This window comes from Rhinoraja longicauda, chromosome 20 (genome assembly GCF_053455715.1).
Source record: "Rhinoraja longicauda isolate Sanriku21f chromosome 20, sRhiLon1.1, whole genome shotgun sequence".
NCBI classification, from domain to species: Eukaryota; Metazoa; Chordata; class Chondrichthyes; order Rajiformes; family Arhynchobatidae; genus Rhinoraja; species Rhinoraja longicauda.
In genome coordinates this window covers 16180943-16196668 of record NC_135972.1, presented here as the reverse complement: position 1 = coordinate 16196668, position 15726 = coordinate 16180943, and the positions used below count along the sequence as shown (strand labels likewise).

The window sequence follows — 15726 nt, the reverse complement described above, 5'->3', positions numbered from 1 at the left end:
CAGTTTCCCTCACTCAAAAAATGAATTTGAAAAGTACTTTCTCAAATATTACGTATTTTAGAAAATTCAGAGATTGTGAAAACCAAGACATAAAATGCAAAATAACTTTGGCTTACCTCTGGATCTGCTAGCCTTTGTGATAGACCAACCACAAAAACTAGATTCTTCTGTACAACGCGCACACTAGCCAAATGCTTGCGGTTCTCTGAGATTTTTTGTTTCCGTTCATTCTGTTTCTGTTTCTTCTCATTTTTTATCCTTTGTAGCTCCTCTTGGGAGAGTGGTTTGTAGACAGCAGGATCTTCAGGGTAGGGCTGGGGGGGTGGGGAGAACAGAAAGAGACATAAATACAGTCCACATGATTAGAAAGGAAAGATACAAACCCATTGCTCAATGAGCCATTTTGTACCCAGAGCAAAACATTTGGCAAAGATTTATTCATCCAAACACATTGTGCAGAGAAGCATCTCACGGGAAGCCTTAATAGTCAATTATCTCTTCAAGCATTTGGAATTCAAAATATTCAATAATTTAATTACACGTGGGTTCTTTCAGAAATATCAGATTCAATCACATATCAAAGGGATTATTCAAGAGGTGGTTTTCAGGCACTGGAGGAACATCTTTTCACCCCTCTTCATTCTTGGGATTTGGCAAGGTTCCCTTTATTAGTTATCCGAGTTACTAGCCCAAAATAACCACAAAGACGATACTCCTATGGTATCCAGTGAATCATAAACTACATTAGTATGTATTTCTCCAGCAATCCCAGGGCTACCTTTGATTTAACTACAGTCGTTATCTCAACGATGGGCTTTCAATTTCTCAGCTTTTGCCAAGCTACTTTGTGCATAATAAGTTCAACGTGTAAAGGCAAAAGTTCTATTTTTATAAATGTTATGAGGGGATGACCATATTAGCACAATCAGAATCTCAAATTGCTGTGGTTGGCGAGTGGCTTCTAGCAAACAAGCTTACTTTTCTGCAGGCTGGACAGAGGCCATTCTCATCTGTGCGTATACGGTGCCAACAGAAACGACAGATCTGGTAGCCACAGGTGCAAGGGAAGAAGTTGATGTCATCAATTTCAAGAGGCTCCATGCAGAGGGGGCATTCGACAGGGTCCTCCTTTGTGTCAGGGCTGCGAGACATCTCCAGTATGCACGGGATATTCAACTTCTCACCAATGAAACTGCGCAAATCTGAGTGTTTCAAGGCTAAATAATTGCAGAAAAAAATAGTCAGTGTTTGGGAGCATGTTTTCACAATTACTCTGAAAAATAACATTCATAGCATTTATTGCTGCAAGCTGAAAATACTAAAGATTAAATTTTAAATTATTTAATACATTTTAAATTGTTCAACATTGCACAAGTTGCCAATAGAAGTCTTTGCTTGTCAATTTCAATAAACACGTCAGGTGAAATTGAGAGACTGATTACTGCAAGGTTATATGGAAACAGGATTTATTCCTTGGACATTTTCCCCAACATAGCTTTCATTGCTCGTTAATTTTTAAACTTTTAAGTTGTTCTCCAGCTTCCAAATGAAACAAAGTGAAAACCAATTCAGCCAGTGTAATGCAAATAACATTCCCTAATTCATCCTTGCATCATATCCTATTGGTGTTGTGAAAACACACATTATAGCAAAACTATCTGCACATAACACAAGCAATTCACAGGGAAAGGTTTTTTTGTTCCATGCTATCCAGATAGCGGAAAGACTATACATGATTACAATCAAATTGTCCAGTGTACAGATATAGGATAAAGGGAATAATGTTTAGTGCAAGATAAAGTCCAGAAAAGTCCAAGTAAAGATGGGAGTCTCCAATGAGGAGACATGGGAGTCTCCAATGAGGTAGAAGGTAAGTCAGCACCATTCTCTAGTTGGTGATAGGATGGTTCAGTCACCAGATGACAGCTGGGAAGAAATAGTCCCCGAATCTGGAGGTAAGCGTTTTCACACTTCAGTACCTCTTGCCTGGTAGGAGGGGTGAAGAGTGACCAGGGTGAGACTTTTGATTATCCTTTATTATGCTGGTGACCTTGCCAAGGCAATGTGAAGTGTAGATGGAGTGAATGGAAGAGAGGTTGGTTTGCTTGATGGTCTTAGCTGCGGCCACAATTTTCGGCAGTTTCTTGCGGTCTTGGATAGAGCTGTTCCCATGCTGTGATGCGCCCTGATAAAATACTTTTTATGACATTTCTGTAGAAGTCGATAAGAGTTGTTTGGCACATGCCAAACTTCCTAAATGTTCTAAGGAAGTAGCGGCATTGGCCATTGTTTGAATGTGGCCAATAGGACAAGTTGCTGGTGATATTTACTCAAAGGAACTTGAAACTTTCAACCACCGCTACTTCAGCGCCATCAATATATACTGGGATATGTATAGCGCTTCGCTTCCTGAAGTCGATCACAACCTCCTTTATCTTGCTGACATCGAGGGAAAGGTCATTGTCTGGGCACCAGGTTATGGGGTTTTTAAATCTCCTTCCTGTACTCCGTCTCATCATTATTTGATACCCGTCCCACTATGATGGTGTTATTTGCGAATTTGTAAAATGAATTGCTTTTGTATCTGGCTGTACAGTCATGGGTGTATGAGAAATAACAAAGGGGGTTGAGAATGCATTCTTGCAGGGCACAAGTGTTGAGGATTATTGTCGAGGATGATTTGTCATCTATTCTCACTGAGTGTGGACAGTTGGTCTGGAAGTCGAAGATCCAGTTGCAGAGGCGAGGTGCTGACTCACGTTACACGGGTTTGGGGATGAGCTTGGATGGAATAATAGTATTGAAAGGAGACCTGTAGTCTATGAATAGCAGTCTGAGTAGAGCTCTCGTCTATGGATAGAAGTCATTATGTGTGTTACTTTTGCCAAAAAGTAAGTCTTTCTGCGATAGGTGACAGAAGGCCGGACTTCCACATCAGGTACCATTTTCTAAATTCTCACCACTCACCTTTATCTTCAGCTTCAGCTTGGGAAATAAAACTCCAACGCTATGGAGTTAATAACTTACTGTCAGATTTCTCTCAGGTGACCCAATTATACTGCTATCCAATTAAAATGGTGATCTAAAGCTGTTATAATTGTCCCGGCCTACTTGAAATTTAAGGTTAAGGAAAAAAAGGCATCCACCTATTTGCCATCGAAACTAAGCAATAATGACAGAGGGTAAAGCAAGCTTTTGTCCAATCTCAAGTACAGCTGAAAAGTCCTCCTTCTGGGTTAATTTAAAATTGATTCAAGCATGTAGATTCAAATGTCATAACAATTAGAGGCCATATACCAAAACCATTCCATGTTCCAATCATTCGCCATGAAGTAATTGCGACCAAACAAATTAATTAAGTAGTATACACAAAAAACAGTGTGTTTTAGCCAATTTTGAATAAGGAAACATCAAGGCTTTTACTTTAGGTGTTATGGTTTACATTTGTCACCCAAAATACTTTTTTGCCTGGGTGTCATTACAATGATTTCTCCATTTCTCTTGGCCATTGCGTCGAGGCCCAAGGTGCAGATTGCATCATACATTTCTAAGCAGTTAGTAGAATAAGTGAACCCTAGCCACAGCTATTTCTTTTCATTTCCTCCAACAGGACCAGGAACTGTGCTGTAATGCAGGGTCCTTGCCTTTTCTGGAGTATGATATTTTTATTTATGCTTGCAGAGGTGGTACAGAAAATAGACCATTTCCACTGATGTAAGCAAATTCCAGGTCACACTTCTGTGAGTCATCGTTTCTTATTCAAAGCTACAAAACAACTTAATTCTTTACATCAACAAACTGTGGTTGGTCTCAGCTTTGCAATAGGAAGCAGGTCGGACAGCATGCCAATACCAACAAAGCGTGTCACTCAGTCAGTATACATGACACTCTTAAAAATTATTTCACACTAACTATTAAAACAAGGAAAACCAAAACTGCAGATACTTCATCACCAGTCTAAGTTTTTAATTGCCAGAATGATTTGAATTGAAGAAGCTTTATTTTCTTAAAATCATTACACCCATCACAAGCCATTCTTGCATTACTCTCGACTAATAACAGAAAACCTGTGACCTTATTTTTCTTGTGGGCGCGGTCACACTAAAGTTGAAGTGTTAAACCAAAATGAATCCATGCTCATAAAAAAAAAATTGAGATGAACAATAAAGTATGTACAAAAAGCCATTATTGGTCAAAATACTAAACCAACTTTCACTGCTTAACCACATCTCCTCGTGGAGTAGCCAATTTGGATAACACTTCACATCCTTCACTTTAATAATGACCCTCATTTTGTATGATTTCAAAGGAATCTTTCAGCTCCTAATAAAGCACCTTTCTTAATGTATGTAAAATATTATGCAGCAAAAGACTTGTTAGCATGGGAGAGACCAATCTCCCAGTGCTTTGACAGTCCTTGAAAGAGCTTTACTCGCATGGTAGGGGAGAGATGCTAGTCTTAACTAACTGTGGTAATGACAGTCACTCAATGCAAATGTGGAAGCCCATTCATGTTCATTTAAAGTCAGTCGCACATTGGGAACATGCTCTGATTCAACCCAGAGTGTCTAACATATAGAAAACTTGGACATGAAGCTATTTCTCAAAAGTGATTGCCTGCCAAAATTGCGGAAAGGAAGGCCTGCAAATACTCAACTGCTAGACAGCCAAATGTTGTAACCCGGGTGCCACAGCTGGTCTACAATCCAAAACTTGTTTAAACTGATGTGCACTTATGCTCAGGGAGCAAGGCAAGAGGAAACTCAGTAATTACAAGCAGAATAACCAGGAGGTTATTTCAAAAAAGAGCAAAAGAGCATGAAATATGCTACGAGTCTGTCACAACAACCTTTGAAGCTAATCCCAAGGCAGCAGCCTTGATTAAAAGCAACCAAGATACTGGATTACTCAAGAGAGTCAAAGAAAAACAACTTGAAAATTTAAGGCAGCCAACGTCCAAAGCAGCAAAAGCTTCCCAGTGTCACTACAGAGTAACAGCTCATCTCTGTACCGAGGCCAGCAGAAAAAAAGCACACAAGGTGAAATGAAGATGTGGTGAAACTGAAAATGTGCCTCATGATGGTTTACGATGTGCCTCATTCTAGTTTCTTGATACACGAACCCAAGTCTCTCTCAATGACATATTTAAAAATCAATTAACTGTTTTTCCCTCCCTTTCTCTCATTTTTTCAACCATTGTGCTGGAATCTTCCATCAATCTAACACAACCAAAATCACTAACATAGATTGTGCCATTTATTTCTTTTAAAACCCTGGATTACAGACAGTTACATTCACAGGATTTGTCTGCCTTCAGTTTGTCTCAAATATTCCCATGGTAGGCAATTTCTTTTTACCATCCTAATTCTTAATTTTTGTACTCTTGTCCACTGCAAAGAGAAAAAATACAAAATAACTTATCACTGCAACTTCCTTATTCCCTCCTTAATTAATTGAATTCTGATTACTAATTCTGGAATTTGTCTTCAGGCAGTTGTTCATCATGTGTGCTGGACTTAATCCCTGAAGGTTTCCACATTGGTGCTTGTATTATTGACCAAATGTCTCATCAATTTCATTCACCCACACGAATTACTGCAATTCCTTTTCATTCCTTCAACTTGTGGTTTAGAACAGAAATATGCTGAAGGGCTATTAAAAATCCAAATTCATCCTTTCTTACTTTCATTTTTTACTGGACAGCTGTGTATAATCTTGAAGTCTGTCAGTGCTATCATCTTGGAAAATTTGGTTCAATACAAAGATGTAGAAACAGATCAGCATGTTTCATACAGCACAGCAATGACTGCCAATTAGACATACTTAGCTAAACTCGTCACTGATGCAATTTCAAAGAATAGATCAGAGCATTTTTTTAAACTAACATACCAAATGAAATGTTTCAACTTGCACTTATTCAGATGCTACATGTAATCAGTCATAATCGGTCACCATGTGACTGGTGGTGTGCCTCAGGGATCTGTACGGAGCCCATTGCATCTCTCAATATGGCTAAGAATGTGCAAGGCATGATTAGCAAGTTTGCACATATTAAAATAGGTGGTATCATAGATAGCAAAGATGTTTATCAAAAATTACAGCAGGACAAACAACTGGGCAAATAGGCCAAGAAACAGTTTCAGTAGTTCGGATACATTGAGGTTTTTCATTTTTGGAAGTAAAAACCTGGCAGTATCTTCGTAATGAATGATATGGCCCTGGGGAACATGGTAGAGCAGAGGGGTTTAAGAGTCAAAGTACATAGCTCGCTGAAATTATGATCACACATAGACATGGTGATGAAAACATCTTTCGCAGTCTATCATTGTCTTGCTGCAGAATGAACCGCCGGCCAATAGGTTTTGAGATATTTGTTTGAACTTGAGCAGATAGGATGTGTCTATACACTTCAGAATTCATTAGGCTACGACCATCAGCAGTTGTATCATCAATGACGATAAGTGAGCCAGTACCTTCAGTAGCCATACATGCCCAGGCCATAACACTCCACCACCGTGTTTCACAAATTAGGTGGTATGCTTTGGATCTTGGGCAGTTCCTTCTCCCCTCCATACTTTGCTCTTGCCATATCATATCATATATATATAGCCGGAAACAGGCCATTTCGGCCCTCCAAGTCCGTGCCGCCCAGCGATCCCCGTACATTAACACTATCCTACACCCACTAGGGACAATTTTTACATTTACCCAGACAATTAACCTACATACCTGTACGTCTTTGGAGTGTTGGAGGAAACCGAAGATCTCGGAGAAAACCCACGCAGGTCACGGGGAGAACGTACAAACTCCTTACAGTGCAGCACCCGTAGTCAGGATCGAACCTGAGTCTCCGGCGCTGCATTCGCTGTAAAGCAGCAACTCTACCGCTGCGCTACCGTGCCGCCCCTCTGATGGCAAGTTAATCTTCGTCTCATCTGTCCACAAGACCTTTTTCCAGAACTGTGGTTGCTCTTTTAAGTACTTCTTGGCAAACTGTAAACTGTAACCTGGCCATCCCATTTTTGCGGCTAACCAGTGGTTTGCATCTTGCAATGTAGCCTCTGTATTTCTGTTCATTAAGTCTTCTGTGGACAGTGGTCATTGACAAATCCACACCCGACTCCTGGAAGAGTGTTTCTGATCTGTCGGACAGGTGTTTGGGGATTTTTCTTTATTATAGAGAGAATTCTTCGGTCATCAGCTGTGGAGGTCTTCCTTGGCCTGCCAGTCCCTTTGCGATTAATAAGCTCACCAGTGCTCTCTTTCCTCTTAATGACGTTCCAAACAGTTGATTTTGGTAAGCATAAGGTTTGGCTATGTCTCTAACAGTTTTATTCTTGCTCTCAGTCTCATAATAGCTTCTTTGACTTCCATTAGCACAACTTTGGTCCTCATGCTGATAAATAACAATAAAAGTTTCCAAAGGTGATGGAAAGATAGGTGCTGAGAGCTCTCTTGTATCTGCATTAAGGAGGCATTTAAACACACTGAGCAATTACAAACGCCTGTGAAGCCATGTGTTCCAAACATTCTGGTGCCCTGAAATGGGGGTACTATGTATAAACACAGCTGCAAGTTCTACATGCTGAAACCAAAATGTATAAAAATACCCTTTAATAAAATCTGACAATGTGCACCTTAACCATATGTGATTTCTTCTATTACAAATCTCAAATTGTGGAGTACAGAGGCAAATAAATAAATGGTAGGTCTTTGTCCCAAACGTTATGGAGGGCACAGTAGTTCTCAAAGTGGCATTCCGGGCTTCAGGAGGATATAAAGCAATGTGAATCGGAGGGATTAAGGCGCCTTTAAGTGTAGAAAATTGAGATGTAGTTCACTTTGGTTGAAAAAATAGAAAGCCAAAGCATCTTGATAAATAATGGCCAAAGACGTGATGTTATTGGTACTCCAGCGGTGCAGAGCTTTTGTACACAAATTAGCATGCAGGCTCAGCAGGCAGTTAGGAAGATAAGCAATATCTTGGCTTTCATTAAAAGTGGATTTAAGTAAAATAATATTGAGCTGTGGTGCAATCATATCTGGAATTCTTCGCCAAGAAAAAATATACACATAGTTAGTTCAGAAAAGATTCACCAGATTGTTTCCCGAGAAGACGAACGAGGCTTCAGGAAAGATGGAACAGATCTCATCTACATTCTTATGCTTTTAGATATATGCAGGTGATTTCACTCAGCTGTGCAAATTATTTTCGAGAGATCAGTAATGCCAAGAACCAAGGACAGCCAGAATAAGGAACGAGAAGCAATTTCTATACTGAGCACATATAATCACAACCCAGAAAGGGCAAGTTTGAAATGTTGAGCATATTGGAGACAGGCAGATATATTTTCAGCTATTAAGAGAATGAACAGTTATGGAGAACAGCAGTTGTAAAAGGTCAATCATGTGTATTGAACGGCACAGCAGGCACGAAGGGCTTACAACAGCTTCTATGTTACATTATAATAGTTGCTGACTTTTTCTCCAAAACCCAAGGGTCCTCAAATCTGATTGACTCTTGAAAGTTCAAAGAAGGGTCTCGACCCGAAACGTCACCCATTCCTTCTCTCCAGAGATACTGCCTGTCCCGCTGAGTTACTCCAGCATTTTGTCTATCTTTGATTTAAACCAACATCTGCAGATCTTTCCTACACATAAACTCTTGAAATGATCTATAAAGTAAACATCATCAGGCTATGTGCACAACCCCACAACTGCAGTTGTTATTTTCGATCACACATTTGCAACAATGCTAATAAGTGAATTGGTAGATCACATTTCCTTTGTTAATTTGATGGAAACTCTGTATTGTTGCAGTCTGACCACTGGGTGATATCACGGATACGTTGCCACACTTCATCTTCCTTCACTGAAAGTGGCCAACAGGAAGTGTTTTCGGTGTATGTGTTTTCATTTTCATTTCATCAAATGTTAACTTAAAAAAGGTTCTAAGAACTCAATCAATATAAAGAGAAAATAACCACATGATACAACCAGCTTTAATTATACAAATGCTCAGTATGCTACGAAACAAAACAAAAAGCACTATGGAACCATGCTACTTTGCAAGGACACTGCAAAAATCCAAAACAATACTCACAATTTCATCTTGGATACGATATCTTTAAAGAATAATAGACATTACAATGAAATCTGTGAAATTTTGCTATCTAAAATTTTTCAGATACCTCAATTTAAAAAGATGTTAAATCTTCTAAAATTCCATATATTCTGAGCAAAACAATACGCATGCGGAGATCGCCCTCTACTGACCAATAATATTAGGACAGAATTTTTTGTAGTAACCAATGAAAGTAGTAACCATACTCCACCACCTCCAGTTTAAATTCCATTTGGAATATTTTGGAGGACCAAGAACCAAGGCTGAAGGAACAAATAAATTTGTAGGAAGGAACTGCAGATGCTCGTTTACACCAAAGATAGACGCAAAATGCTGGAGCAACTCAGCGGGACAGTCTGTATCTCTGGATAGACCGAAGGGTCTTAACCCGAAACGTCACCCATTCCTTCTATCCAGGGATGCGGCCCGTCCCGTTGAGTTACTACAGCATTTTGTGTCTATCTTAGGAACAAATATACGTCACCCTGGAATTGCACAGCAGTGTATTATGAATGAGTTGGCACATCATAGCTAAACTTGTCAGTATCAGAATCATACAGCAATGGTGGTGGAACTTTGGCCCACTGCATCAGTGGTGGCTTTTAAATAGTTCTTATTAATCCCATTCTCTAAATTAATCATAACACATTATACTAAGTTATATTAAATTGTATATAACCCTTGGCGTTTTTACCTAAACTCCTCCTGACAATCACAGATCATTAAAAACTGCCTCATAAAAATATTTCTCTTCAAACTACCCAAAATCTACCTTCTCTAGCAATCAAACCTTCAGTAATTGGGAACAATTTCTCATTTACTCTATTCAAATTCATGAATCTTCTTCACTACACGCTAAAAAACAACTTTCTCAAGTCACTCCACATAATGGTAATCTCTGGTGATTTTTTAGTTCATCTCCTGACACCCAACTCTTCAATAATTTAAGCCTTACTTCCCTCTTGTATGATATGCAGAAAATAATTATTTACCATCAGAGGTCTAACACGTGTTTAAAGAAAGCAGAGGTCAACTTATTTCTATCGCACTTTATCCTGGGGTTTATAAATTATTTTTCCCAGCTTCATTTACATTAATCTCAAAGCAAAGACCAGTGGGACGGAAGGAGCGTAATAGGGAAAAGTGGCGAGAGGAAAAGTGTTGGAAATAGAGGAAATTAAGTTGAGAGTTTTACTCACTAAGGCAGAGGGAAAGCCACATTTAGGCAAGGAGGACACTTCAGAAGCAACAGAACATGAGGATTCATCAGTGGAAAAAAAAATATTGGTAGCCAGTCTATCTGCTGAAGAGATATAAAGTCAGAAATGGAAGTGTCAGAGATGGACAATGTAAATGCAAGAGCAGTGGAGAAGTTGGCAGCAAAGTGATCACATTTGAGTTTATGAATGCAGAATGCTGTCATTAATATATCAGAAAGATGGGGAAGCAATACCAACTTATCCTGGAGCATTTCACACATTCAGTGGAAAGATAAACAATGTCAATGCCCTCGAGTTCTCACAGGTACACCTTGAATCTGGAGAAACTTCATTGTAAGGACAAGTTCCGCCAATCAAAATAACTAACTTTTGGCTTAACATTCTGCTGCATGAAAAGCAATTTTATTCAGCCTTACATTTAGCTGCCACGCCATCAGTCAGCTTTGGAAACCTTGCTGCCACCTGGGATTCAATCCCAGGACATGCCATTTTGCTAATTTCTATAGCATGGTGATCAAACACCTTTAAAAAGCTTACAATTGATATGAAGATCAACTACTTCAAATAAAGACAAATCAATGTTTACTTTGACTTAACAAATCCATAACAACTTTTTAGTTAATTTTCCAAATAGCAATTAATTTTGTCCCAAATTGAAGCCTCTAAATACGTCAGCGATTGTATGATAAAGGCAAGGGCCAGTTTAATTAGATTAGTCTCGAATGATTCTTGCGTGGGTCACATTTGTCTTGCCACGAACATGCAATTACTTGAACAGAGTTTTCCTTGTATCTGTGGTTCCCTTAGGTAATCATGTCATTACCATTCTGAAGATACAACTGACACAAATACCATTCAACAATGTATTGTTTTGCATGTAACTTGAGATAGCCAAAATATTTCTTAATTCATCTTTTACTTCTATTAATCTCAGCACTTTTCAGGGAAGCATTAGTGATATTTATCCACTGCCTTAAGATACCTTCAGTAGGTAATCCAGGTCCCAGAAGAACAGGAATCACTGCTCCCTGGTTGACAATGAGATTTGTGCCAGAACTGAGATCCTGATCTTCAAATAATCTTTTTCCTCAGAAGACCAAAACCTGTACTGGCACATCTAAAGGCAGTGGTGAATTGCATCGTGCCTGCCTTCAGTACCCAAGGTTTGGGGGTGCTCCACCTTTTTCCAGAGTCTTTCCATAAACCTTTAATATTGGATGGCAGTGTGGTACAGCAGGGCAAAATTTGTAGACATTTGCCTTGCACATATTAAGTGTAAAGACCATCATTTTGTTTACTTCAATACAAGCATTGCAACCGCTGAGTGTGTGCCAGCACCATCTGTCACTGGTTTTAGTATGTAACCATCTTGAACAGCTTCCTTTTATTTCTGAACATCAGCTTCACTCCTGCAGGTGGTTTATTGGAGGCAAGATTCAACACTATAGCTCAAAAGATTGAAAACTATTAGGGTAATGAAAAAACTTTAGTTTTTCCGCTGCATCTAGCCCCAATCTCATCTCAGATCAATCCAACCGTGGCAACCCAAGACAAGATCTTGATAGCATTTAACTTTGAGTGGACAAATGGCCGTTTACTATTTAATGCTCATCTATGTCAGAGGATGAAGATGCATTATTGGCTATAGATCAACCATTTGCCGTGAACTTGAATAAAATCAGATAACCTCATCAATATATTTAACATCTCCATAAACCACAAGCTTAACTGGACCTGACAAAAGAAAAACGTCGAGCCAGCAAGGGGGCTTGGTACTTTCACAGCAAATTCCTTTACAATCATGGTTTGTGTGACAAACGATAGAATACTCAACATTTTCTATATGGGTCCAACACCAAATTTAGGGGAAAACCTAAGAAGTGAATAATTTGTAACAATTTAGAGCCATGGAAATAAATAGCAATGACATGGGTGAAGAAGGGTCTCGACCCGAAACTTCACTGAATTACTGATCAGATGGTTCAGTTGTCTGGGGACATGCCAAACTTCCTAAGCCTTCTCAGGAGCTAGAGGCATTGGTGTGCATTCTTGGTCATTGGTTTGAAATAGCTAGTCCAAGACAAGTTTCTAGTGATATTTACTTCTTAGAACTTACAATACAATATATCTTTCAGCCATCTCCACCTCGGTGCCATCAATGTGTGCCAGAGTACGTGTACCGCTTCGCTTCCTGAAGTAGATTACAATCTCCTTTGTCTTGCTATCATTGAGCGAGAGATGTTGTTGTCTTGGCACCAGGTTACAAAGTTCTCCATCTTCTTCCAGCACTAGGTCTTGCATTCTCCATGATGATAAAGGTTTTGGGTTTGAACAACGTAGGTGAGTAACTGCATTTGATGGACAACACACTGCAGTGATGGAGTGCCAGTAGTGCAGGGAATGAATATTGAGAATGGTTGATGCACCCATCAACGGTAGACACAAAATATTGTAGTAACTCAGCGGGACAGACAGCATCTCTGGAGAGAAAGAATGGGTGATGTTTCCGGTCAAGAAGTCTGAAGGGTCTCGACCCGAAACGTCACCCATTCCTTCTCTCCAGAGATGCTGCCTGTCCCATTGAGTTACTCCAGCTTTTTGCGTTTATCTTCCACCTCTGACCGAGAAGATCAGGTTGAGAAGGATGAGGCTCACTGGTCACTGCCACCGCCATCCAGAAATACCAGCAAACAAGGTTGTGCTGTGGGAACCCACCCATGGAAGACGGAACCTGGGACGACCAAAAAGGACGATGCTGAAGACGTTGATGGAAGACGCATATATAGCAACAAAAGAAGAGCTTGCCAGCTGTATGGAGGACAGAGATGCGTGGTGCGTCCGTCACCATGCCCGTCGGAAACCAGCACCACTGCGTCGCTATTGGTTTCAACGATTTTAATTAATTCATTAAAAAAGATTAATTTGGTAATGCAAGGCACAGATGGCCCAAGAGTTAGGAGAATTATCCCCAGTGAAACTACTTTAGCCAGGTCTCTTCCTGAATGCTCATGGCAATCATAAACAGAGTGTATAAACAGGATTGTGAGAGGATTCTGGATGCTTGAATTTGCACACAAGGCATACTCAAGCAGCAGGGAAGCTTTTATGTGGCACTTAATGTTAAAACTGACCCATGACTATAAAACACATTATTCCAGGCAGGAAAACCAATCAATTTGAGCAACAACAAACAAAAAAACCTACTGGGTTTGGATTTCTAAAAGTCAACAACTCTTATCCAATGGCTATATACTCATAGGAAATTTTTCACTATTGACCTTTAGGACAACTTTCTCGCAAAATTACCAATTGGAACATGCGTCTGAAGAAGGGTTTCAACCCAAAACATCACCCATTCCTTCTCTCCAAAGATGCTGCTTGTCCCGCTGAGCTACTCCAGCTTTTTGTGTCACAAATGCCAGTCTTCAGTCCACTTGATATTACAATGGAACATGTAGATATAACCAAGCAACATGTAGTAATAAAGATTAAAATTAATCATTCCTTTAGCTGAGATGGAGCAAAGTCACAACACTGTATCTACATATGGAAAATATTCCAGATCATGATCCAACCACAAAGCATGACAAATCTAATCCAACTATTCATTATCAGTCAAACGTCAATCATTGGCAAAATGACATGTTGTTACCAAGTGGTAACTATCTAAGTGGAACTTTCCAGTAAACCATACTGAACAGAACACTGTCTTTTTTGTAAACCAGCATCTGCTATTCCTTGTTCCTACATTTTACTGCTCGATTGCGAAATCTCCTCAAGGTATGCCTATTTTGAAATTCTCCTTTCTCTGATGGGAGTTCTAAAAGACCCTCTCTCACTGCTACCCCACTGTGATTCCTGCAGCTCTCCGACCATGTTCTGACCCGGAGTTGCTACATGTGTTTCCTCAGCACTTGCATCTCTAGCCTTTGTCTAGGCATCTGCCAACAACCATTCCCTCCAACCCAAAACGTCACTCAACCATATTCTTCAGAAATGCTGCCCGACTGTAAACTAGACAATAGACAATAGGTGCAGGAGTAGGCCATTCGGCCCCTCGAGCCAGCACCGCCATTCAATGTGATCATGGCTGATCATTCTCAATCAATACCCCGTTCCTGCTTTCTCCCCATACCCCCTTTCTCCCCACACCCATTTGCAGTTCCTGGTGTTCAGAGTGAGAAGATTTTGCAAGGATCAGGCGACATACCAAACAGCATTGGTCCACAAATGGGATAAAATGCTGAATTTTCACAGTGAGGCAAAAGATCTCAGGTAGCATCTCGGGAGAGAAGGAACGGGTGACGTTTCGGGTCGAGACCCTTCCTCAGACTGAAACGTCACCCATTCCTTCTCTCCCGAGATGCTGCCTGACCCGCTGAGTTACTCCAGTATTTTGTGTCTACCTTCGATTTTAACCAGCATCAGCAGTTTTTTAACCTTCACACAAAGGGATATGGTCATGACTATTGGGGGATTTCTTCCCTGCCCCAGAACATTACCACATAAGTTTTCAGGGCTGTGCCTTATTCAGTTATCTGAAGCTACTTTAACAATGACATTCCTTTCATCGCTAGGTCAGAAATGGAAATTGTTGTTCATGGACAGCACTCATTTATTTGTAATTCCTACAAAATAAGGTAGTCCATGCATGTAAACAATAAGACCAAATAATATTCATCCAAGCTCTGCAACGTGGCAATGAACACTTGCAATGGCTTACCTGCAGAAAGCTGTGAAGATTACTTCCTTTGAAGAATTTAGGACAGAGTGAATTAATTATGAAAGATTGGAGAATTGAAGGTTATGGGGAACTGGCATGGAAGAGTTGAGGCCAGAGTAGAGCAGTTATGGTCATACTGAATGGCAGAGCAGGCTTGAGGGACCAGGTGGCCTACTCCTGCTCTTCTATTCTTATGTTCTTTGGAAGTATTAAAGAATGACCATCTTCCCATCACAAGGAGGCATCTCACCACAAATTCTTGACTTTCTATAGTATTACCAGCATTGAGATCCCAACTAGCTATTATTTTTATGCAAAACAGTTAGGATGTGGCATCAAAAACTGGATGGTGATGTCAACATCCTAGAACTGTGGGTTCAAGCACAGGCTTTAAAAGCTGACCAAAATATCTTGTAGTATTAAAGCCTATATATCTATTCACTAAAAGGACACAAAGTGCCTTCTTCAGGTGGACCCCACTTATCAATGCTCTCCAGAGATGCTGCCTGACCTGCCGAATTACTCCAGCACTGTGTCCTTTTGTGTACTATCCAGTTCCTTGTTTCTATATACCTATGTACTCCTTTTTTTAGTTTCCACAAATTACCTATCTCCTTACACATAGTTCTTCCATCACCTTAAGGGCACAAAAGATGCAG

At 40.0% G+C, this 15726-nt stretch overlaps 1 protein-coding gene across 7 annotated transcripts in view; it reads right to left on the bottom strand.

Moving 5' to 3' along the window:
• The window catches only part of LOC144603584 (CCR4-NOT transcription complex subunit 4-like), a 117163-nt gene that overhangs the window by 73974 nt on the left and 27463 nt on the right, over positions 1–15726 (bottom strand). For all 7 annotated transcript variants that reach the window (XM_078417004.1, XM_078417009.1, XM_078417007.1 and 4 more), the window contains exons 2-3: positions 979–1217; positions 117–314 (exon numbers count right to left, since the gene is read on the bottom strand). In XM_078417004.1, coding sequence (XP_078273130.1) covers positions 117–314; positions 979–1152 — 372 coding nt within the window. In that variant the 5' untranslated portion in view covers positions 1153–1217. The remainder of the gene's footprint in view (positions 1–116; positions 315–978; positions 1218–15726) is intronic.